The 26307-nt window shown below is 38.3% G+C and overlaps 1 protein-coding gene across 1 annotated transcript in view; it reads left to right on the top strand.

Annotated features, from left to right (window-relative positions):
- LOC311294201 (neuronal migration protein doublecortin-like) overlaps positions 1–25170 on the top strand; it is a 43201-nt gene extending 18031 nt beyond the window's left edge. The window contains exons 4-7 of the mRNA XM_084414922.1: positions 17700–17802; positions 18880–18969; positions 22889–22986; positions 24516–25170. Coding sequence (XP_084271048.1) covers positions 17700–17802; positions 18880–18969; positions 22889–22986; positions 24516–24572 — 348 coding nt within the window. The 3' untranslated portion in view covers positions 24573–25170. The remainder of the gene's footprint in view (positions 1–17699; positions 17803–18879; positions 18970–22888; positions 22987–24515) is intronic.
- The last annotated feature ends 1137 nt before the right edge of the window (positions 25171–26307 follow it).

Consider the following 26307-nt stretch of genomic DNA (forward strand, 5'->3'; position numbering starts at 1 on the left):
GGGGGCGGAGCTTCATGAGCTCACGCTCAGTCTCAGGACAATTTCATCATCTCACGGAATGATGATAATATCAGAAACTCTCAGTAACGGTGTTCATTTCGACCCGGAGTCGGACAATAATGCCTACAGAGTCAGAGTGCTATATGGAGATGGAACAGGTATAGTTTTAGTTTAATTACGGTTATAACGTATTTGTCATCTGCTTGTATGTATCCACTATTAATAGCCTACAAGTCTGCTGTTTCGGACCAGGTCCGAATGATGATCAAAATATACTGATGAGTTTAATAAAGTTTATTGTACATCACACAAAATATGAAGCGTCAGTTTTACACCAGAAAATCACCGTAAGAGCTGAGTAAACACAGTATAAGAAGTGCGTAAGTACATAAACGAATTTCGGTAGAGTTGAGGGAGCATTTTCTTTGAAAACTAAATAATTCCATCTCGTCTTCAGCGGCTGCCTCAGATTTCGAGAGTGAATAGAGAGAGAGCTATGTGGATTAATACATCCAGCCAATGGCGGATGTGTCCAACTTGCTGTGAACTCGATCAGGGCAGGTCTATGTTAAAACGGCAGTGTCTGTCAACACTCGTCGGCGGGGCCTGTGGCTTTAGTGACGTCAACAGGTCGTTGGGAGACACTGCTGATGATTTATGGGGATTAATAAAAAAGGAGTGAGTGGATTTTTATCACTATTGGGTGGTTGTGTACACACACTGCCAATACACATTTATGTCCAAAAACAGCATGCAAAAGTGAATTTTGCATAATAGGTCCCCTTTAAATAGTCAGCAACAGCCACCGTAGTATTATTTGTTAGCACAATTATAGCTGCATTGGTATGATGAAATAAAGGCCACGCTTCATACAGATGTCTTTGTAGTTTACTCAAATACATATACTCAATTATGCATTTCTCAGTCCTTCACAAGTCTCTCGAGCCAATGTCCGATGAAATTCACTTGAATGTTGCAACGGAAATACGACAAATACAATCAACATCATGAATAGCACATCACATTGCACGTAAAGTAATATATAACAACACTATAAACGTTATGAAATATATAAAGGCAAATTACCGTGTGCGCCTCTCAAACCATGCAGATCAGGCAATTCCTTCTCAGACTACATGTCGTTTCTCTGCATCCATGTTCGTTCTGACCCAAAAATGACGCAGATCCGCTCCAAACCGAACCGGGTCATGTGACACATCACGTTTTCTATGTAAATCTTACTTAAAGAACCCCTAACTTTAAACACCTCAAAGGGCATACATTATTAATATCGGCTTCTGAATATCACAATTCAGATTTCAAACAACTCAAATTTACATTATTTTATAACAAAAACATAAATACATATCTCGACAAAAACATGTCCTTTGACAGTTACAACAATTTTTTAAACGACTTGCTTGAAAAAAGAAATGGCTGAATCATGGTGACTGGTCAGTAGACGAGGTGCATACGTTCCTCTCGTTGGTAGTCGAGGAGCAGATCCAGCGAGAGCTGGATGGGGTGAGCAGGAATGAAAATGTTCAGGAACTGTCGAGGAAATGTCGAGGAACTCAGACCTTAATATGTGGCCTTGTTAGGAGACGATCAATGATATTTGCTTCATCTCTGACTGGTCATGATGTTTTGGCTCATCAGTGTATAGCTCCTAACTTATAAAAACAAACTGTGTTACTATAAGGAATTATTACTTGTATGCAAGTGTAATGTACTTTATCTAAATGAAATACATACACATCCCTCGCTTTTGCTCATGTGTCAGCGACTACCCCACTGGTATGCGTGACATGGGTCACTTTCTGTCTAATTGGGCAGTTGGGGTTAGGTTTAATTCATGTTAATTAATTAGTGTGAACAACTTCCTTTAGCTTGTCTAAGATCTGTACATTTGTACTGCATAAAGCCAAGCTTGTCATTTTGAGAAATCTTTTTGAGCTTAAGGTGCATGAAAATGTGGGCGTGGCATCTGAAGCTTTTTGGGTTTAAGATTATGAGGGCACATGAATTTGAAAACATAAAAAAAACAGGAATTATCCATTTTGATTTCATGATGACTTTAAGCTTCATGGAGCGGCCAGTTATTACCAGACAATTTGCATATCATCATGTGTGTGGTGCTGAATTTAAAACAAGATGGAAGGGGGGCTAGAAACATTGTGCTGTACAGCACATGGACAAGGCATATCCCGTTTTCTTGCTGCCTCTCAAGCTCATAAACTCGGTGTTCTGAGACGCTGTCTGCAATGATTTTCATGTGGAGGTCAAAGTGGCGCATGATGCTTGTGTTGAGAGGTGCGTCTCCTCTCTTCTCTCTCACTATCGGCAGCTGCTATGGCTGGTTGCTAAGCAACCACATCTCTGCACAAAGACGGAGCCCAGCTGGGGTGGACTAGTCTGCCAGTCAGCGCGTCCTTCCGGAGGTGTGATTGTGAATGTGTGAGTGTGTGTGGAGGGGTTATTGAGTTTACTGTATGTATGTATGAGCTGAAAAGCTTACAGCTCCTTGTAGATTCATATGATCAATAAAAAAAAAGGACAAAAATCGCCCCACCTGTGTTAATACACACCTCTCATTATATAAGTATTTACTAGATTTTCACCTGTTTTTTTATTCTTTGCATGTGCAAAACTCAATGCTAGAGTGATAAGGTTAGGTTTGTTGGCAGTCAAAATAGTCGGTCCCCTGGACTTTCCTTTTATAGTCTTTGGAACTCATCCATTTTATTGTCTTGCAGGAGAAAAAGTCAGATAATAGTTCACCTCTCCTGAACAAGCCACACAATTTCAGGTATCATTCATGTCTGTAGCACAAACAGTGCAGTAACGATGTTGCTTACCTTAGCAAACACCCTAATAAGTATATGCTTATGCAGAATTGAACATGGAATATGATAATAAAATATAGTGGAATTTATTTAAGCACAGTTTGATTTTTCACTTTGTGTGTGTGTGAGAAACAGATGTTCACCCTTGGTTAGAAAGGGGTGCAATTTTGTTTAACATATTCTGAAAGAGGCGTAATTATTCTCTGTCTGTGATCACGAAAACTGCACCCCTTCATTCTGGTATGTCCTCAGAATAACGCAGGCAGGGCGAGAGAGACAAAGAGAGACGGGGCCATTTTGTTTCTCTTTCCCTGTATTTGGCTGCAATCTAGTGGTTGTGCACTACACTATAAATCTTGCGCCCGTTGTGTAGTACTACACTCGACAGTATCACACCTTACAGCTGAGACATGATTAGTGTAGCTCATCATTTCTGTATGAAAGGGGTCATGAACTGCAATTTTCTTTTTTTCTTTTCTGTTTCCCGAGGTGCACTTATAATGTCTTTAGCATTTTTACTCTGGAACCTTAAGGGTTAGGAAGAAGTTATCAAAAGAAATTTGATTCACAAATCAACCTATGTCATTCCTATATGAAATACGGTGAACGTGACTTCACCAAGTGTTCCTGGATTAACATTGATTGATCCTGGAACAACATTCCAATCAGATTTGATGGACAAGTTTACAGTTTATATCAGGTTTAGGGTTACAACCAGGGTTAGGTGCTTCTACATCAGTGTTATTCACCTATCATTTCCGTCTGATTTTAGGGGTAACTTATGGGTTAGGTTTAGGGTAAGGGATAGGGTTAGGGTTAGGACAAAATTTTCGGACAGGAATGTTGTTCCAGGATCAACAAAATATGTTAACCCAGGAATATGTCTTACTTGGCAAAGTCACGGTGACCCTCAGGGGGCTAACAATTTCTAAAAATCAGCCATTAATATCAATTGGAAGGGGTCTTATATTTAAATGGTTAGTTCACTTTCTTCTTTCAAACACAAGTTCACAAGTTATAAACACAAGTTATATAAAAAAATATCCTGGCTCTTACAAGCTTTATATTGGGAGTGAATGGTACCTTGTTTTTTGAAGCCCAAAAAAGCACATCCATCCATCAGAAAAGTAATCCATACGGCTCCAAGGGGTTATTAAGGCCTTCTGAAGAGAATCGATGCGTTTATTTGTAAGAAAAATATCTATTCATAACTTTATAAACTAGGCTTCCGGTAACGGCCATACACGAGTCTAGTTCTGGTGGAAGAGTGACCTCTGACCCGACGCATGACGTATTGATGAACACAGAAGCGCAGAGGAAACAGCAAAACAAAACACCGGTCATGAATTAGAAGTCTAAAACAAACATTTTAAAGAGAAATGTCGGAGGATCTTGAGTTTGTTGCCCAGCTCTATTTGTCTGAACCGTTTATTCTCACCTCAGCTTACGCTACTCCTACATCCTACGTCATGCGTCGGGTCAGAGGTCACTCCTCCACCGGAACTCGACTCGCGTACAGATGTAACCGGAAGCCAGTAATTATAGTTTATAAAGTTGGATATTATTCTTACAAAAACGCATCGCTTCTTTTCAGAAGGCCTTTATCAACCCCCTGAAGCCGTATGGATTACTTTTATGATGTATGGATGATGCGCTTATTTGGGCTTCAAAAAACAAGGAACCATTCACTCCCATTATAAATCTCGGAAGAGCAAGGGTATTTTTTAATACAACTTCAGTTGTGTTTGGCTGAAAGAAGAAAGTCATAAACACCTAAGATGGCTTGAGGGGGAGTAAACTATGGGATAATTTTCCTTTTTTTTTGGTTTAACTAACCATTTAAAATCAGTGTAAATAGTTCAGTTGCTTCACATGTATTAAAAACAGACAGAATTCAATTAATATAATTGATACCAAAGGATTATAAATATAATCAGTTTGCAAAGAAATCTGTGATCTAAATTATTCAAAATCATTAATTGTTACCTTAATGTTTATATATCCTAATGTTATTGATAACACATCTGTCAAGTTGCCAGATATGATTGAATATATTGATGTCCTACTTAAAGAGACAATAATATTGTCATATTATATTAGAAAAAATACATGCCGGTGGACTACATTTGGGCATACATGACATGGCAGCTATATTTATTTTATTTTAATATATTTTATATGTTGTGTGTTATATTTTTTATTTTAACCAAATGAGTCAAACTGTTTTATAAAAAAGATCGCTACCAATGTCCAGCGTGGATCGGTTTCTTTGTCCAGCAGGTTATTTGTATTCCATTCGGTAACTAGTGTGTGCGGTACAAAGCTAAGATATCTCTCTTTCTACATCAATGCTGTAAGCGCAGTTAGGGGAGGGGTGTATGCGCTTACCTCCAGAGGAAGATGGACGTCCAGTATTAAAATGCAGCACAGTCTTTGTGCTGCCAGAAACAAAACTACGAAAGAACCTTCTTAATATGCGGATGATCTCACTCAGAGCCAATCAGAATCTTTCATTCCCTCACACATGCCCTTATCTGTCTAGCCATTCAAGAGAAGGTTTTTTCCTTTCCTTTTTTTTTTTTTTTTTTGCTGAGTGAGCGGGCTATAGACAGCAAATAATCACAGAGGATGTTGCTATGGCGACAACAAATCTGCAGGGCGAGTGATGGAACAGCAATTGCTGTGACAATAGCGCTGCAGGAATACGCTGAGTGGACGCTTTATGTTCAGCTTCACAAGACCAAACACGTGGTGGTACAAGAAACCATTTAAATCTACTGTACCACACACAGTAGTACGCCCTCAGATTACATACTGCAGTGCATTTCTCTACTGCATTTCTCTACTGTATTTAATGCAAGGGCCCCTGACAGCTACACCCAACCTCCTGTATACTCTATATGACTGCAAATAACACATCCAGATTGAATCCTACATCAGTCAGCTATGAAACAGCTGGCCAGACAGTTGTCATGACAGCAGTGTCATATGGGACTTGTGGGCAGTGTATTATAACATCACTTTGTTTTGAGTGTGACCTTGCAGATGACTGGAAGGGGAGAAAACAGCAGGGCAGAGGGACAAACATAAGAAATATGTGTTTACAGTATAGGGCTGTAATGTATTGTGTCATGTATTGTAATTGCTATTTGATGACAAACATTAGATCTTATATTGCTGCTACAGAGACGTCTAGGCAAAAAGAACAAAGAGACCTCACTCTGCTGCCAGTAGTTGCTTTTTATGGGTATTCACACTTGGGTTCGATCTGTACAAGAATCTATGTGTAACGAATAAAGTCCACTGGAGGCAAATAGTAGTGAGAACCCAAATGCAATTTATTCCAAAGCATGATCAAACATAAAACAAAGGCATAATGAGGCATGGAACTCAAAACAAGAACATAAACTTACACAACATAACAGGAAACATTCAATACTTGGCAAAGACACTGGGCAAACATGAGGGCTAAATACACGAAAGACTAATGACAAGACAAGGGACACCTGTGAACAATTAAACAATGACCCAATGACAACATGACACAACAGACAGGGAACACATGGCAGGATCACATGACTAGAACAGGGGATCACATGACAGACAAGAACAAGAAACAAAACCCACAACGTGACACAGGTGTAGAGGCAGCCATCTTGGCCAGAGACGAACTGTCAAGCGTGACAGCCAACTTGGGCGAGAGCTCGCGGGCTGGAGCCGATGTGTGTGCTGCCCACACACACAAAATAGCTGTGGCGACTATCATGAGTGCTGTATCATCTGGAACTGTCTCAGGTGCAGCGGCCACCTTGTCCGAAGACACAGGCACGGCTGACCTGGCGTGAACAGTCTCTGGCTGGGCAAGCATGACGGGAACAATCTCTGGCTAGGCAAGCAGGATGGGAACAGTCTCTGGCTCAGCAGGCATGACGGGAACAGTCTCTGGCTGGGCAAGCATGACGTGAACAGTCTCTGGCTGGGCAAGCATGACGGGAACAATCTCTGGCTGGGCAAGCAGGATGGGAACAGTCTCTGGCTCAGCAGGCATGACGGGAACAGTCTCTGGCTGGGCAAGCATGACGTGAACAATCTCTGGCTGAGCAAGCATGATGGGAACAATCTCTGGCTGGGCAAGCATGACTTGAACAATCTCTGGCTGGGCATGATGGGAACAATCTCTGGCTGGGCAAGCAGGACGGGAACAGTCTCTGGCTGGACAGGCATGACGGGAACAATCTCTGGCTGGGCAAGCATGACGGGAACAGTCTCTGGCTGGGCAAGCATGACGTGAACAATCTCTGGCTGGGCAAGCATGACGGGAACAATCTCTGGCTGGGCAAGCATGACGGGAACAGTCACTGGCTGGGCAAGCATGACGGGAACAATCTCTGGCTGGGCAAGCATGACGGGAACAGTCTCTGGCTGGGCAAGCATGACGGGAACAATCTCTGGCTGGGCAAGCAGGACGGGAACAATCTCTGGCTGGGCAAGCATGACGGGAACAGTCTCTGGCTGGGCAAGCATGACGGGAACAATCTCTGGCTGGGCAAGCAGGACGGGAACAGTCTCTGGCTCGGCAGGCACGACGTGAAGCTTAGGCTCAGCAGGACTAACGTGAAGAGACTCAGGCTCGGCAGGACTGACGTGAAGAAACTCAGACTCGGCAGGACTGACGTGAAGAAACTCAGACTCGGCAGGACTGACGTGAAGAAACTCAGGCTCGGCAGGACTGACGTGAAGTGACTCAGGCTCGGCTGGACTGACGTGAAGAAACTCAGGCTCGGCAGGACTGACGTGAAGAAACTCAGGCTCGGCAGGACTGACGTGAAGAAACTCAGGCTCGGCAGGACTGACGTGAAGAAACTCAGGCTCGGCAGGACTGACGTGAAGAAACTCAGACTCGGCAGGACTGACGTGAAGAAACTCAGACTCGGCAGGACTGACGTGAAGAAACTCAGGCTCGGCAGGACTGACGTGAAGAGACTCAGGCTCGGCAGGACTGACGTGAAGTGACTCAGGCTCGGCAGGACTGACGTGAAGAGACTCAGGCTCGGCAGGACTGACGTGAAGTGACTCAGGCTCGGCAGGACTGACGTGAAGTGACTCAGGCTCGGCAGGACTGACGTGAAGAGACTCAGGCTCGGCAGGACTGACATGAAGTGACTCAGGCTCGGCAGGACTGACGTGAAGTGACTCAGGCTCGGCAGGACTGACGTGAAGTGACTCAGGCTCGGCAGCAGCCATGACAGGATGAAGCTCTGGCGTGAATGCGCTGGCGAGCATTGTGAGCACTGGAGTTGCCAACATTAGAGTGGGCATGACATGAACTGGCTCAGGCTTAGAGGATACTGTGAGCTTGCGGGGCTCCTCATCCGCAAAGCCCACAGTAAATGATGAGCCGCTCAATAAAAGGGCACAGTCAATGTATTGAGCCAGAGTGTGTAGTGAGGGGTATTGCCAGGCATGCAGTAATAAATACGATCATCCAGTCCATGGCGAAACATGTCTTTCAAGAGACAAGTCATTATTCTAATGTTATATTGGTAATTTGTTACAAAATAAAGTCTCTCACCTCAGAAAATGTAACTGTCAGACGTTATACTGTGCTTGTATACGCACTCTTCAATTGCATATGCAAATGTGGAGGCGGTCGCTGTATATCACTTAACTATATATAAAGAGAAAATGAAATTTGAAATTACGAGCATCCAATGTCATGAAAATAACGTACCAATAAATTACATAAGTGGTACATCATGTGTTTGCTGGGAAGGATTTGCATGCAGGTATGATGTTCATTCTATTCATCATAAATAAATATAAAAGTATACAGTATATATATACTTTTCTTCCATTTGCTGATTCGGAATCTGGCTGATCCATACATTTTAAGGACACAGTTCATCTTAAAGCCACAATCCAGAGAAAGTCTTCCTATATTAGCATATTGCTGCTCTTGGAAGCTGTGATAAAAGATTATTCAAGGTAAATAAGGATGACACTCGTTTTTAACTGCCTTTTGTTAGAACCAGTTTCTCATCTGATTTTCTTGGGTAGGACAAAGCTTAGCAGGTATTTGACTTTATGCTTCTGATATATGCCATCTATATATATATATGTATATATTGATTGATTTACTTGAGCCAATAAGTCTACAGAACACACAAGTTTTAAATATGCAAGCACAACAGTGTGATGAAAAAAAAGACTAGTTATTTTGCTCTTTCTGTTCTTCATCTTCACCTAGTCTTTTTTTTTCTCTCCTTTTGTCCTCTGGCTGTGTCTCTCTCTTCTCTCTTTCCTTTTGTCTTTCTGTTAGTCTCCCACCTTCTTTGCCTGTGTGTATTGTTTTTTTGGCATACGCTTTGCACGTTCTGCTGCTATACTCGTGCACACACACACACCTTTCTGGGTTTTTGGGTTAGCCATTAAGTCCTCTTTACTGTTCTCTTTACTGTGAGAGCAGACATTAATTAGTGTGATTACTTGGGGCGATACCACATCTGAGAGTGTTTAAAAATCATTTATCATTCACGTCCTTTGCTAAATGAATAGCAGCGTAAATGCAAGCGCAGACAGTCACCGCCCATCCCCAAAACAAATAGAGCTCCCAGAGGAGGGACGAGGGCTGTGTCTTCATTTTTTGTTCTTTTGTTTTGGCTATGTACAGCACATGCCTTTGATATTTTACAAGGTATTTGCGAAATCCTCCTTAAAATAGTGTGATATAAAAAAAGCACTTGACTCAGTTTCTTAATGAAACTCATTTACTCTTATTAAATCTACACGCCTCTATTTTTGTAAATGAACAGAATTACATCTCAGACATATCAGTAATCTGAATAGCTAAATTATCGGCTGATGTGATCTGCCATTATGAGCCAGCATTATAATTGACTATTACAGATAAGTAATTGACTATTATAGACACATTTTTATTTTGCACAATATTTACACAAAATGTGCATTATCACTTGGCAGAGTACTTTGAAAAAGACACACTTCTGTTAACCGGCCAAGTACTTTAAGTGTGATTATCAGCTTCATCTGAAAACAGCAAACATATCAGTCTGGCACTATTACAGTGTATTAAAGCACTGAATCACTCATATATATGGTATGAAGCATTCACTTTGTATATGAATGTGCCAGCATCATTCATATTCATTGATTTGTCTTTCTAACCATTTATTTGCAGTGATCTGAGTATAAAAATAAATATGAAAAAATATTAAAGGTAAAGTATGTTGTTTCTGTGACACTAATGGCACCTAACAGAATTACAAAAGAAAGCAATTTTCAAACAACCTTGCAAACATATCGTCCAACATATGTGCGTGTTTTGACATGACGCACCACAGCTGTCAGGTTTGTGCAGGTTGCTGAAGACAAGGGAACAGAATTTCAATGCAGCAGGTTTATTCACAAACTCAGGAAAATACAGGAACTCAGCAAAACACAACCATACAAAGACGAGAACCAACAAACACTGAGGGAAAACACAGGGCTTAAATACACTGGGGCTAACAGGATAATTAACAAGGTGATTGACATGACTAATTAGAACATAGGAGAAACTAAGTAACAGGACTAAACCAAAAGCACAAAAGACAGGGGAAAACTAGATAACATAACTAAACCAAAACACAGAAACGTGACAACAGCTGTTTGAGGCTGTCTACACAAGACATTTGTTTTTCTGAATGGGTGCGTGATGATGCTGTATGTATGGTATTGAAGTGTCCATTGTAATGCGTTGCATCGCAATGTCCCATTCGCTTTGACACGTTCATGACCTGTTTAATCTTTGAAGGTCTAAATGCAGTGAATTTGGGCTTTATTGTCTGTAACCGAAGATTTTCCCATGTAATGTGAAAAGAGCTGGAATGAGATTGATGGATCTTAGCAGACTTTTATGTTTTATGGTGCCTGGGAGGCTCTATGTTTTCACTTTTGGTGGAGATAAACCCATGAATGACATACTAATAGTAGTCAATGAACAATAAACTGGGTTAAGAGAATGTATTTTAAGAAAAAAAAAATCTTTAAATATGAATGTTCATATGGATATGAAAGATATGAGATCCGATATAAGTATTATTCCAGAACAAGTCTGAAAACATCTGGATGATGTTAAGAATATTATCCAGGCTTTTGCTGTCTTTCCTCCTCATATGGTATCAGAGTGATATTTGTATAATGGAACTGGCAAGCTGTTTTAAGACTAGCGATATTCTAGTTTCCAGCTGACTTAGGGGCAACCTGTTTGATTGTTAGAGAACCTGGCACCTGTTGTTTTTATCTAAATCTGAAATTGTGCAGCATATAAAGATTTATGTCCCTAAAAATACACTTGTAACTTTTTGCTATTAAAAATGCTATTAATGAGAGAGTGTATAAAATCTATTTGTTAAACAACCTCTTTACCCTTTGATAAACCTATTATACTAATGATTCATATTTCAGCTGTCAGGACAAATTTAGCAGGAAATTACATGCGTGTCACGTCAATACTTTATCTGTACAAAGTACTGTATCTTTACTTTATCTTGCTCCGGCTGTGAGTTGTGTGAAGCAGGACAAGTAGTTTGTCACAATGAACAAGAAAAATTTACCAGAGATCATTTAATACGGCAAACCTCGGGGAATCTATTGAATCGTTTCAATGAACCGGTTCAAAAACCGATTCATCGGTTCCTTACGTCATCAAGCAACGATGGCACTACACATTTATTTTCTAACAACTCAGTGCCATATTATATCAATGAAACATTCAAATAAAGTTATTTGTGCCAATGCATGTTCCCAGACAGCAACATAGTGTCGGCCCAGATCCGGCCCACATCTGGTACGTGTGGATTCCATGTGTACCAAATGTGGGCCGGATCTGGGCCGACACTATGTTGCTGTTTGGGTTTGAAACATTCAAATAAAAAGTTATTTGTGTGAACGCATATTGCTAATTGTGGTCACAGTTTCATTCGCGGATCCTTTATGTCAGACAAGACTGACCAATATTGAGTTGCCTACATCTTGGATAAGGCAAACAGCAAACATTACAGACATGCATAAACGTTCTACATGTCTAAAGTATATGAATAAACCAGTCTTTTAAACTCCTTGATTTTGCTTAACAACTTAAGATTTAATCTGAATGCACAAGAAAGCATAGTAAAATTTATTTACATTTCTCGACAGAAAGGGTTTTGCAGGTTTGAAAAAAATATTATTTAATAACAGTAGTCATAATAAGCATATTTCCAGACCAGTACGTGCCTCAGGCTTGCATAGTATTGCCAACTCACTCATCGGACTCCTTGGTAATCCTCGGCAAACTTCAACAGTTGGTCGAACCGACTCATTCTCCCAATAAAACGTGTTATATTGTTATATTATGTGCATATACACACAAGTATATTACACACTAAAGGAAAGGTAAAAAAAAGAAAGACAAAAGGGGCAAAAAAGCATAATAGATGAACTTCGAACCATGGTAACATCATCTGTTTGTAGCCCTTTGTATCTGAAAACACGCACAAAAACACAGGCACAATATACCATTGTGAACTCACACCTTTCAGACTGACCACTGCATAAGTTCATGTCTGTGTGCACTGCTAGATCTGTCCAGGAAAGAACATTCAAACAATTAAGGACTTTGTTAATAATTGACAGGCTACAGACTGGCAGTGTGTGTGGGTTATGGGACTCCTGTGTGACCTATATTAAATTTAAGGGTGTGTTTGGGAGGGGTTATTGACGAATAAGAGGCATGTGGCCCTGGCAGCTGGTTAGGCAAGGATTAGGGGCTAAAGGGGGTGTCATTCTATGTCTTTTATTTGTGTGTGAGAGCCACAAGATGCAGTGATTATTCTAGCTGTGAATATAATCAAACAGTCACATGTAAATCTGCATTTCAAGTTGACTTTTTGAATAGCATTGTCACATGTCGCAGAGCCTGGCTTTCAACTAACCGCATGAAGTCTGGTCTGCTTTGAAGATTATTCTGGCCAAGTACAACCCATTTAGATAGGAAGAGGCCATCTGAATGACATGCAAAATGACCAACTACAGCTTGTTTTTATGTGACATTGAGGCAGAAAACGAATATAACCCTAAGAAGCTTATACAGGTTGTTCTGTTTACTTGATGCTAAATATATCAACCAAAACTTTGACCAGAAATTTTTTTAGAATAATCTGGCAAGAGAACAGAAACAAACAAAATATATTACAATCATAAACTCACTTTGGCAGGAATGAGTGTCTTCCTACACACACACATATGCCGACATGCACAACCTTTCAAAAGGCAGCAACAAAGCAGAGCTAATTGATTCATTAATATTAATTAACATTAAGCATTGTTTTTTTATCAGATCACATGCATGATTTATTATGCATGACATTTTACTAAAACTTAGAGTCTAAAAATCACTGTATATCTCTGTTTGAGTGACAGACTCATAATCAGCAGTCAGTCCCTGTTGACTCAGGGGTCCGCTGGGAGTCTGGCATTTACGACTTTGCTCTGCCTAATATTTGTTCCTGGATAGAGTATCATCTTCATAAAAATGTCATGTTGATGAGATTGAATGTTACATGTTGTCTATGTGACATTTTTGTTTGCAGACTCCTTTGAATGAGACATACACTCTTAGAAAAAAAAAAAAAAAGGTTCAGTGTGGGGTTCTTGATTCATTTTTAAAGAACCCTTTATTCCCTTTAGGTTTTATATAAGGAGAAATGTCTTAAATGACTGCATAATACTTGTTTCATGTTTAACGGGTTAATTTTTAAAGAATTGCAACATAATGTAATGTTTAAAGAAAGTATAGTTTCATGTCTGGTAAAAATATTTATAGCTGCATGGGACATTTCCTTAGTTCACCCTCCACTGACAGGTGAGAAAGTCAGCTTTAGACCCTGCTCATACACATCCACAAATTTATTAACAAATAATGTATTAGATATTTTTCTAAGAATTGATTTGGGTGCATGGAATCATATGAAATTCATATGAAATTCCTTTTAGTGAGTGTGATGGAGACAGTATAGTAGCAAAAAAGTACCCAGCATGCAAAGATTCACTCTGCACACTCAAATTTTCATGATTATTTTATTTTTTTACTCATTGCACCCCCTAATGCCTCTAGAACACACAGGGACACATCAAGTGGGCGAATGTTCAAAAGGACAGTGTGTTCAACGGTCGCAGGATCAAAGGGATGTGAACACAATGTACCTTTATCTTCATCAACCAGATATTCTTCTTAATTCGTTTAATAAGGATAGTGTACAATAGAATGCCTTATTTGAATTAGTCTTTTATATTGTACTTTTTAAACCTTGTAAATAAATCAGTTTTAATGTGATGTATTGACAATAACATTTTTGTTTTGTACATGTCAAAGCATTTCTTGGTTGTTCTAATATTACGTTGTTCCCACATGTAAATGACTAGTAAATTGAGTAAATGTATTAAAAGAAACGGTATTTTATATACAGACAGACAGACAGGCATATAGAAAGATAGATAGATAGATAGATAGATAGATAGATAGATAGATAGATAGATAGATAGATAGATAGATAGATAGATAGATAGATAGATAGATAGATAGATAGATAGATAGATAGATAGATAGAAAATAGACAAGGGCAAAATATACTGAATATATTAAGTTAGTACAAAGTACAAATAAAAGTAATATTCACATCATTTCACTGTTAGTATGAAGGTCAGCTCTGTTTGTTTGAGGCACTCTGCTTTCACTTCTTATCATGTCACATGACAAAGCAACACCACACATCACCCGTCCCTTACACACACACACACACATAAGTGATCATGATCACAGCTGCCTGTGAGCTATAAGCAAATAATTTTGTAATGTAGGTCCTTCCTAGATGCTGACCTCAGGAAACCCGTCATTGTCATTTAAGGAGAACACTATGAATTCCAGCTAAATAATTCCAAAGCTAGATGGTTAGGGTCTGAAAACAGGTCATTTGATTGGTTCATTGATCCAGGGAGGGCCACGCCCACCAGACCTACTTATTCTTCTTAATTAATTCCCATCACTTCTGGCAATGCAAGCACACACACACACACGCACACACTCAAATGTTTCATGTTTCTCTTGCTCACTGTGATCTGAACTCTGTTTGTTCAGTCTGTCACATTGGCTGGCAGGAACAAACTCTATTAGTAGTGTCTGGATGAGGGGTGACGTGAGGTGACAGATGAGGGTCAGACACACACATACACACCCTGAATCTTAGCTTCCAGTTACAGTGCTGATGCACTACACTTACACACTAAAATCACGCACATGCATAAACAAAAAGCCCAGAAATCATGGCTCAGAGTGTCTTGACTGAAGACCTCTTCCCTTCAGGACATTCTAACACTGATCCAAATTCAGCATTAGAATGACTACCAGACCAATCAGACCCACCTCTCTTTTTTATGTATAATAATTGATTGATGTGAATATTTTGAAAAGCTACAATCTTCCTTTAGCAGTCTCACACTGAAAATGTTCTTAAAAAATATATATTTTTTATTTTATTTTTTTATGTAGAGGTTATAATATTAATCGGTTACTTCAAGTAAATCATTTAGAAGAAAAAAAAAAGGAGAGAAAAATGGGATCCCTAATTATGGAACTCCCTAAACATCTGTAGTGTAAAAGTGGACAGTTGATTAAAAAAAATAATACTTGCAAATTTGCTTGTAATACAAAGGCAGTTTTATTCTGTTTATTTATATGTGCATGGATAATATGCCTAGAGAATGAAGGAGAAATTATGCCCCAGCATTGTCCTTTGGGGACATCACTGTTGCCATGGTTTCATCACGCACCTCTTGAACTTTGGCTTCTTTGACCCTGAGGTCATTCTGTGCCATAGGGAATTTTTTTTTTACTGAGATTAAGTGTAAAGTTTATCATACATTTGAATTTATATTTTGTGCTGGACTGGATGTGTCTGGGAACAATTTGCAGATTATGTGTCCCATGAGGCCTTCTTTATTGTTCCATTTTTATGAGCGGTTCTGACACACACACACACACACACACACACACACAGGAAGGGGAGTGGGCAGCAGGTGCAGGGGGCTGGACTGACACATGATTGACAGGCGGATTGATTGCTTTTGAATGTCAGCTTGGATAATTATCAGAATCTGTCAGTAAGTGCCATATCGGCACTTACTGACAGCAAAGTGGTATAACAAGGTATTTTAGTGTTTTTTTTCCTGCTTTCTTTGACACACAGACTCCAGACTCTTGACAGAGACTTGGATATTAGCCTGAATTGCATTAATAAGTCATTTATAACAAGATCATCATAGAGCTCACGGCTGATCATTACCGTAATCCTCAGACCTGGAATTGTGCGTTTCACTATTAACACCAAAACTAATCTGTAATTTCAGTGATCAATAGACAAAACCACAATAGCCTACATCAAACAACAGTCGTTATGCAAATTCCTTATTAACTTCCTTATTAAGCCAGTGCTTTTGAAAAAAGTTGCCAGCCACCGCCAGCAATTTTTTTCCCACAAGTTTCATGGCCCCCAGAACATTTATGAATATCTGAACATATTTATCAAAAGATAGAACAGACCCTCTAGAAGCTAGAATAAAACCTATTTAATTCTAGCTTCTTTTTTATCAACACTTGAATGTGGGTTTCATAATTATTAAAAAAAAAATTACATTTTGAGCACAAAGCTGATAAAATCGAATTTTTGTCAAAGACTATGTTTGGATCGGATACAGAACGATGATCAAAACACTGATGGAGTAGATCAACACCCCCAAAGCTTCACAGTCCTATAGCTTGTCCTGGGTCCACATTTCATTCAGTAACATTAGGCAGCTTTGATTTATTTGCACAGCAACATATTAAAAACACTCTAAACATGGTAACATTGCCCTAGAAACCACCCAGAACAAACCACATAGCAACACCCTTAGCAGCCACCCAGAACACCTTAACATTCTGCCAAGAAAACATTCTGCATTTTTCAAAAAAAAAAAAAAAAAAAAAAAAAAAAAATATATATATATATATATATATATATATATCATTTATTTAATACTGATTTGCAAATTAGGACATCCTCAAAAAGAGATTTTGGGAGGTTTTGTCAGATTTAGCTCACTTCTGGGTATAAATTTGTATGTAGGTAGGCGACTAGGCGTATGTATATTATACACACATACATACACACACACACACACACACACACACACACACTCGCTCGCACACATCCATCCAAGTATGCAGACACACACCCTGCTGGCCAGCTGTTCACGGCAAGGGCGGCATAGATTAGCTTTGTCATATATCACTGTCTCTCTCTCTCTCTTTGTGTGTGTGTGTGTGTTAAGTGATAGACTGGGGTGGGACTCTTTACTTGGCTGGTGGTGACCCAATTTTAGCACAGAATGTCAAATAGCTGTCCTTAACAACGTCCAAAACCTTTAGTTAGCTTATGAACAACTGGAGGAATCTCTATGTACGAATGTATCTGTGGCAGAGACATGGCAGAGATACATGTCTAAAAATGCTGGGTTAAACACAACCCAATTTTAGTAATTTTGGCAACCCAGGACAGGGTTAAACAAGCTCAGCACTGGGACCCAGCTGGGTTGGGTTAAATGTTTGAAAGTCTGGAATAAACTGCATGACGTGCATGCCTTCTTTCACATTCATATTTCCAGCCCAGCACCATTGGGTTACTGATTATGAACAATTATCAACTCAGATTGGATCACATTAACCCAGCTTCCTTATATATCTTTGTTTCAATATTTTGTTGCTTATCTTCTTTTTAGGTGACTTGCTTGCAAGATTTCTTTGGCGATGACGACGTTTTCATTGCATGTGGACCAGAAAAATTCCGCTATGCACAAGATGACTTCTCTCTGGATGAAAACGGTAGGTCACACCTTTTAATAAATAGGCCTAAGTGAGAAATCTAATATTGGTGATAAAATAAATTGGTTTTGTGTCCATTTTTACAGCTCAAACTAAATCTGCCCATTTTTAATCTCTACATTTATAATTGTAACTGTTGTGTTCCTCTTGCATGTTCTTACAGCTAAGTCTGTTTTTTTAGATCACAGATTCTCAAAGATAAATGTTCAACTATGTAGAATGAGCTGTTAGGTATCCACCATGTAACATAATTGCCAACCCTAAACAAAACTAACTTCTTTAATTAAAAAATCTATTAGTAAGAACATAAAATTCCCATTTCAGACCACACAGAGAAAGTTCTCTAATTCAAACAAATATCTACAGTAGTAAAATTAATCATTCTATTTTTAGCTCCCCTTGTTATCAGTTAAGCCTACGATTCAGCTGATCACAATATTTTCAGCCAGACTGGCTTGTTAACTTTTTCAAGAGAGGTTGTTTTTTTTTACTTGAAGAATAGACTGACATATTTAACCGAATAACATTTTGTACACTAATACCTTTACTATTTACTATTACTATAAGCAACTCAGTTTAGTCAAGTCAGTGTGACATCTGTATAATCTCAGTAACACTTTCTGTCTGTGTGTGTTTTAGAGACGGTAGTGAGAGCAGGAGGAAGCTTCATGCTATTGGATGTCATTCATTTAGCCTCTCAGAATCAGGCTTTCAAATGGCTTAATGCATTATTCAGATTCACATTTACATATGTAAATAGCAAATGTGCGACTCACATGGGTGTAATAAGGTTCAGAGACATAGATAAGGTGTCAGACAGAAGAATGTGTTTGTGAGAGAGAGAGAGAGAAATAATATATTGATTTGTGTCTGCAGTAGGAGCATCACCAAGAACGTTTACAAGCTACAAGACACACAGAAATTTTAAGTAGCTATACAAAGTTTTTCAGGGTGTTTTACTTGCATTTCATGGAATTTGTGACAGTAAAGTCTCTGTTGGTGGCTTCTCTAATTTGTTCTATTGTTAAAGCCTGCTTTTACTTCATACTTATGCTTTGTCTGTTTCTCTTGCCGTAGAGTGTCGGGTAATGAAGGCCCCTAAAGGACAGAGGGGCTCCACCAAGAGTCCCGGCCCAATGCGACGCTGCAAGTCTCCGGCTGATTCCAGTGAGCCTATAATTATGTGATTCATGTCAGCTCAACACACCTTTAACTCCATACTGAAGCTTTACTAACTATAGTCAATTCCACATCGAGCTAAAGCAGCACAATTTTTTGCATGGATGATTGGCAAGCTTTCCACAATAATACACTTTATTTTCTTCTAAACTGCTTTATCCATTATATTACATTAACATGTTTATTTTTGCTTACACCGTTAAATTATGCATGATTATGAATCATCTGTTGTTTTGTTTTGATGAGATTTTTAACACCTTGTCACTTTAATTTGTTTTTTTTTGTTAATCTATCATAATCTCGCAATTGCTCATGTTTGTGTGTGTTCTTGCAATGGCCTGTGCAATTAACCTTCTGTGTGCATAAATGGTTAATACTGTCAGAATGATTTTAATATATGTCATACATGCATAGCTACTAAAGTAAATAAACAGATTATTGATGGTTAAACCTCAAAGACCCACTGCAACAAAACTGAAACAGCTGTTTAAATTCATGAATTAATGAATACCTTTTTTAATTAAATGTACAGTATGTTACAACTACTTACAAAAGCAAATGAATCAAATTTGATTTCTTTTCACAACATGTTCAGTTCAAAAATTCACATGTATATATATTTTCAATATTTGTCATCATAGTCTAATGTGCTCTGAAATGAACGTACTGAAGTTCTAGCTCACTGGGAAGGTCTTTATAAAAGTCAAAGCAACTCCTCTAAATGCTTTTTCAGCTATTATATCAGGGATCCGTATGCTATAGGAATATTCCGGCATCATAACACTTTAGAGAATATCAGAGGACTGTTCTGAGCATATCCGAATTTCAGACTGCATGCTGGGAAAGTTTCTCACAAAGACAAAAATTCACCCGAATAACAAAATATGCACAAACGTCATGTTTCTTATTACCCTGGAAGGAAGGAAGGAAGGAAGGAAGGAAGGAAGGAAGGAAGGAAGGAAGGAAGGAAGGAAGGAAGGAAGAAAGGAAGGAAGGAAGGAAGGAAGGAAGGAAGGAAGGAAGGAAGGAAGGAAGGAAGGAAGGAAGGAAGGAAGGAAGGAAGGAAGGAAGGAAGGAAGGAAGGGTTTGTGTCTCAGAGGATTAAAGGATGAAGAGAGAGTCTATAATGACGCCTGTCACACAAGTTTGAGTTCGATGTAAGCAGATAGATTTGCACTGTTACATGTTTAATATTTTAGAGAGGAAGGATCACTCAATCTTCCAAGGGAGACTGAAGCCTGGGGACACTTTTTAATCTGATGATGAGGGCAAAAAGGCCATGCTTGCTTACTAGAGGATCAAGACTAATAAACAAAAGAGTTTAGGTTAAAGCAGATGTGGCATCTTCAGAAAAAAACACAGGCAAACAAAGTGTCCCATCAACAGTACTGTCATATGAGGTCAAATGTAAGCATTATTACTTTGGCAGGGTTACATGCAGAGGTGGTGGCTGGGAAAGAGATGAGATTTTAGTGATAGGGAAAAGAGGAACCATTAATATGTCCTCGTTGACCTTTCCACAGTCAGCAGAATCATGGTATGACTGCCATCTTGTGGTGGCAGAACCTCACAGAGTTCTAAATCATTTGGTTAAAGGGATAGTTCACACACAAATTCTGTCATCATTTACTCACCCTCAAGTTGTTCCAACCCCGTATGAATTTCTTTCTTCTGCTGAACACAAAAGAAGAATGTCGGTTGATAGGCCCCATTGATTTTTTTTTCTTCTCCATACTATGGAAGTCAAGGGCGTCCATCAACTGTTTGGTTACCGACATTCTTCAATATATATTCTTTTGTGTTCAGCAGAAGAAAGAAGTTTAGGACAAAAAAAAATGTGATTGCCCCTGCAGACAAAATGTGTCATTAAAATGTTGGTTCTGTTTTCTGGAAGAAGAAACATGTATAGGTCTATTTGCTAACATTTTTTTTTTTTTTTTTTGTGGTGTACACTATTATATACTGAAGATAACCTCAGACCTAAAAGCCAGACATGGACTAAAAGCCATAAAACAAATTTTGATGTTCATGAGGTCTTTAATATGAAGAATATTTGTTTCACAAAAAAAGACTAGCTCATTTGTGCATGCTAACTTTTCTTGCATGGCCTGTGTGCTTTAAATTAGTGTATCTGTATCACTGTGCACACTCACTGGTGGCTGGACTAATGTTTTTTGTTTTTTTTTATTATTATTATTATTTCTTTTCATGTTTCTTTATATCTCTCCCCCTTGTTTTAAAGCCCATATTGTAAGTTTTGTATTGAACTGCTCTCCTTTTGAAATAAATGAACAAGGACATTTCGAGCATTTTATATTTGTTTTGTTTTTTTGTTAGTTTTTTACCATCAGTTCTTGTTTTATACATCCATTTAGTAATCTATTTTTCAGATTCTCTTTCATTTCATATTTTACACTATTATTTGGGTTCAGAGTTTTTAGTTCAGCTTATTAATTACAGCAAGGAACCCCTCTCTTCTGATTTTAGCAGTATACACCGTAAACCCCAAAAAGCTGGCAAAACTGAAGAAAAAAAAATGAGGCAATCAGTTACATAAAAATTTTAAGTTAAGAAATTCAAAGTTAAAGTAAGCAGAACTGGCAGATTTTTATTTTGTACAGTCCATTTTAATTGCTCTTAACTTGAAATATTTGCGTAAATTAACGTAATCTTAACGTAAATATTTTTTAGAAATGGAAACTTGCTAATTCAGTAAATGCTAACCTGCTAATTGGTAACACAATGCTTTGAACAAGTAAGACAATATAGAACATTTAACATACAGTATATCTGTTCTCAAACCAAGCTCATGCTCCACTCATCACCGTGACCCCCCAAAAAACATACATAGCAAAACATTAAACACTACTAATCTTCCACTTAACATTAATCTTGCACAAAAAAAAAAAAAAAAAACACTTAATTTTAGCATTTACACTCACATTCGAGTGTCATGGCAAAGCATGCTGGGAAATAGAAATTCCCAGGCCAACCCAAATTCGGTTAAATTTAAGTTTGTTTAAATTAACAGAAACAAGTCAATAAAACTCAAAACAATGAAGCGATTCAGATTACTTAAAATGTGTAAGTTTTGTGAACTCAACAGATAAAGAAAGTTCTACATACTCTTAAAAGTTAATTTGATTTAACTAATTTGTTCAATTTAAGTCTATCCTATACTCAAACCAATCAATTATTTTGAGCATAAGGGTGAATTATATTGTAGGCTCTTCATATTCTTTAATCTTTAGCACCAGATATTTAAGTGATAATGAAACGAAAGCCTAAGGGGAAAGCTATTGTACCGACATAGCGTAAAGTGTGACCAAAAATTTTTATGGACCTATTTGCTTTTTTAGGAGTGTAACCGATCATGAACACACAGCAAGACTAACTTAGAGAAAATCTGCATTTAATTAGCACATGAAAGGCTAAGATCAGCACTTTTAGAGAAGTTTTACATATCTCCTTATCCAGGTCTTCCAACAGCGCCTGGCTTTTCATCTGAGATTCTGTTCTCTTTGTTTTATTTATTCATTAGCTGGAGCGGTTTTAAGGCCTGGCGTCTGGTCCTTAGGTTTTTGTACTGCTTAAAAGAAAGCTCTGTTTTTGAAACAGCCTTTAGTACATTAGTACACACACGATCACACCACTCTCTCATATAAACACAGCTCTGGTGTCTCATAGCAACCTGCTCTATTCATAGAGAGATGTGTAAATGAGTTCCAGCAAACAGATACACACACTAGCAGCTGGCTAGACAACAGTTGACATCATGATTACACAGAAAGGAGGGAAGACACTGCCTAACCCCACAATTTGTCTTTTCTTTTCCCTTAATCTTTCTGTCTGTGGCTCTCCTTCTATCCCTCTCTTTCACATTTGCACTTTTTATTTCGCTCTCTAGCTAACGGGACAGGCTCCAGTAGTCAGCTCTCTACGCCCATCTCTAAGCAGTCGCCCATCTCGACCCCGACTAGCCCTGGCAGCACTCGCAAACAGAAGGTAATGTTCTGTCAATTCCTGTAGGTTAACCACCTAAACTAACCCTTCGTATCATTTTTCTGAATATGTTTAGAATGGCATGTTACCATACTATTGTTCATTTTCTTTTAGTATGCAGTATGTTAACTTTGAACAAAAATGAGCACACTGCATGTAATACTGTATTCCACAATGCAATGCATTCCACTTAACTTCCAATTCAGTATCATACAGAAAAGGTTTGTGGTGCTTTTATAATACTTTTTGAGCTATTTTGAACCTTAACAATCATAATGCACAGCATCTGATTTGGATCAGTCCCATCTGACCAATATCCAATCTGACAAAAAATGGTCAGTATTGGACAGTGTACAGTAGGCAGAAGTATGCTAGTATTCCGGTCACCGTGATTTTGCCAAGTAAGACATGTTTCTGGGTCAACATGTTTTGTTGATCCTGGAACTACATTCCTGTCCAAAACTTTAGTCCTAACCATATTCCTATCCCTAAACCTAACCCTACCCATAAGTTATCCCTAAAATCAGAGGGATATGATACGATTTGAGGTGAATAACACTGATGTAGAAGCACCTAACCCTGGTTGTAAGCCTAAACTTGACATAAACTAAACTTGAATCTAATCTCAAATTTGATTGGTTGATTGAAATGTTGTTCCAGGATCAACAAAGATGTTGATCCAGGAAAATGTTGTACTTCGTGAAATGTACATTCCAACTAACTCTCATTAGAGTATTAGTAGACTGTTAGGTTAGGGTCACCTATTGTAGTAGAATAAGTTGACATGTAGTTGCAAAGTTACTTATAGTCAGTAGAATGTCTGTTGGTGGAGCATCAAAATAAAGTGTTAACAGATATTAAGCAGACAGTCTACTCTACTCTACTCTAATGACTGGTAGACATGTTGTTGCAAAGTTACTTATAGTTAGTAGAATGTCTATAGTGGACTATCGAAATAAAGTGTTACCAAATACTCTCCCATAAATATTGCGTCTGAAAGGGAAACTCCTACAAATGCATATGCAAGAAGTTCAGCCGCAAAAAATAACTCTGTCCACACCCTGTATTGTATTGCAAAGTTACTTATAGTTAGTAGAATGTCTAGTGGACTATTGAAATAAAGCTTAACACAGTATTTAAATAAATACTGAAACGTGAGGATTTATTTACTGGTAATTGCATCATTATTTAACATACAAAAAAGAATTAACCCATTTTGCGATTTGTGATGGAAGGGAGAGAATTTTCTCCACTCGTGTTCATTTATCTGGAATGCCAGAGGAAAATGTTATGCAAATGTAACTTTGCCTGCGCCTGTGATGTTAGATTACCCGTACCTGATTCTCATAGGCTCTGCTGGTACGCTAATTTGTGTTCTTTAATTTGTGCATTATCTGGGCAATTCCCACTCCAATCTGTGCTTTTATGGGATTGCGATCTCACGCTAATTTGCTCTGTTTAGTAAATCTGGCTCTTAATTATGATGTAAACATAGTTCACCATGACTTACCCTACCCTCTTTTCACCTCTAGGATCTATACTTGCCTCTGTCTCTGGAAGATGAAGATTCACAGGGGGAGTCCATGTAGACTCTTACCGCTCCGTACGCCGATCAACATGCCAGTAACAGAGGCATCTCCGGTGCTATCTGTCTTGGAAACATCAACATCACCGCCCTAGTTGCCAGGGTGAATGCACGCATCACCTTTGCTGCCCCTTGGCCGTCAGGCTTTAGACCTCGAGGCTTTGCAGCGATGGTCAGTGCACTATTTGCTGCTTGAGAATTTGTTGCATCCATTTTCTGTGTTTTGATAATAGATTTGTAGTGAGTGATGAAAATGTTAAGTATATGCGGGGCATATGCTGCATTTTTCACTTGTATTATAACAACAAACACCCAAATTTGTACATGTGGTCTGCTGTGGGAATTCATTTTATATATATGAGAAATTTGAGAAACCTAAGTGTTAACACACAGCAGGTCGGTTTAGCTCTTTAAACATCCAACCATCATTTTTTAAACCAATAGTTTTGACTTTTTCATACTGACTTTTTTAAAAGCTTGGTCTTATGAATTTCAAGCAGCAAATAGTCATTTTTACAAGGGTGTAATAGTCTGACTTGTACAAGACAAAAAAGACAACAAAAAAAAAGTAAAAAAAAAAAAAAAGTAAAAAAAAAAAAAAACCTGGATGCACCATTGATAATTTTTATTAATCTCTTTTTGTAACCCTCTCTCTCTCTCTGTGCAATGGTTTAGTGTGTTTTAAAGCCCATGAAGTTGAAATAGAGCCCACAGAAAAGACTCTATTCATATCACTGTAAATAATGTGTACAGCCTACTCTAAGACACCAACATCAATGTTTTTACATTGTTGCGATGACTTTAAAACATAGATATAATGTTAAATGTCAATAGCTCTGAAGGTACTCATTGAAAATTGAGAGGGGGGCCAAAAGCCATATAACAAGGTCTATTTGCTTTCAAAAACAATCACATTAAGTTTTCAAAAGGTAAAAGTTTAGGTAATAACCGCAGCAGATTTCTGTTCAAATGGATTGGATTAAAGGAATAGAAAATTCAAACCAGTAGGACTTATGAAAAGATTGTCCATTCAAGTTTTCTAAAGCACTATGATTGCTCTATGTGAGGAACAGACAATGTAAGTCCTTATTCACTGAAACCTTGCTCTTTACTGCAGCTCTTAAATGTCATTCACAAGAAAATGCTGATGCAAGATTGCATGCCATTGTTTGTCATTTGTGTTATATCCAGTTGTGACACATCAAGTTTGAAAACGATGAATATGCGGGGAAGGTTTTCAGTGAATAATGATTTTTTTTTTCTCACACAAAGCTGTTGTAAGTCGTATGAACCATTTTATAGAGCTTATTTGAAGCTCCAGATAGCCTTGTGGTATGAAAAAGAGAAGCATGAACATTCTTCCAAATTAATACTTTGTTCAAGATAAAATGTCATACAGGTTTAGAGCGACACGATGAGCATTTCCATTTTTGGATGACTATTCCTTTTGAAATTGAGTTTGAACGTGTCTTTTGAGGTACAGTGTCCTTTTTTAAGAAAGCCAAAGTTATGTTGAAAAGAGGGAAGCTGAAAAATAATATTTTCTCTGAAGATGAACAGAATATCACACCTGAACATTTACATATTAGAAAACCAAATACATACGATATGATGATGAAATTCAGTGTATGATAGCAAATTGCATTCATTTCTCAATCACAACATCAAAGCGATCTCTGCAAGTGATATCTGTTGATCAACTCTTTGACAGACAAAAAAATACATAGCACAACAAAACT

The sequence above is a fragment of the Rutilus rutilus genome (genome assembly GCF_951802725.1).
Source record: "Rutilus rutilus genome assembly, chromosome: 7".
NCBI classification, from domain to species: Eukaryota; Metazoa; Chordata; class Actinopteri; order Cypriniformes; family Leuciscidae; genus Rutilus; species Rutilus rutilus.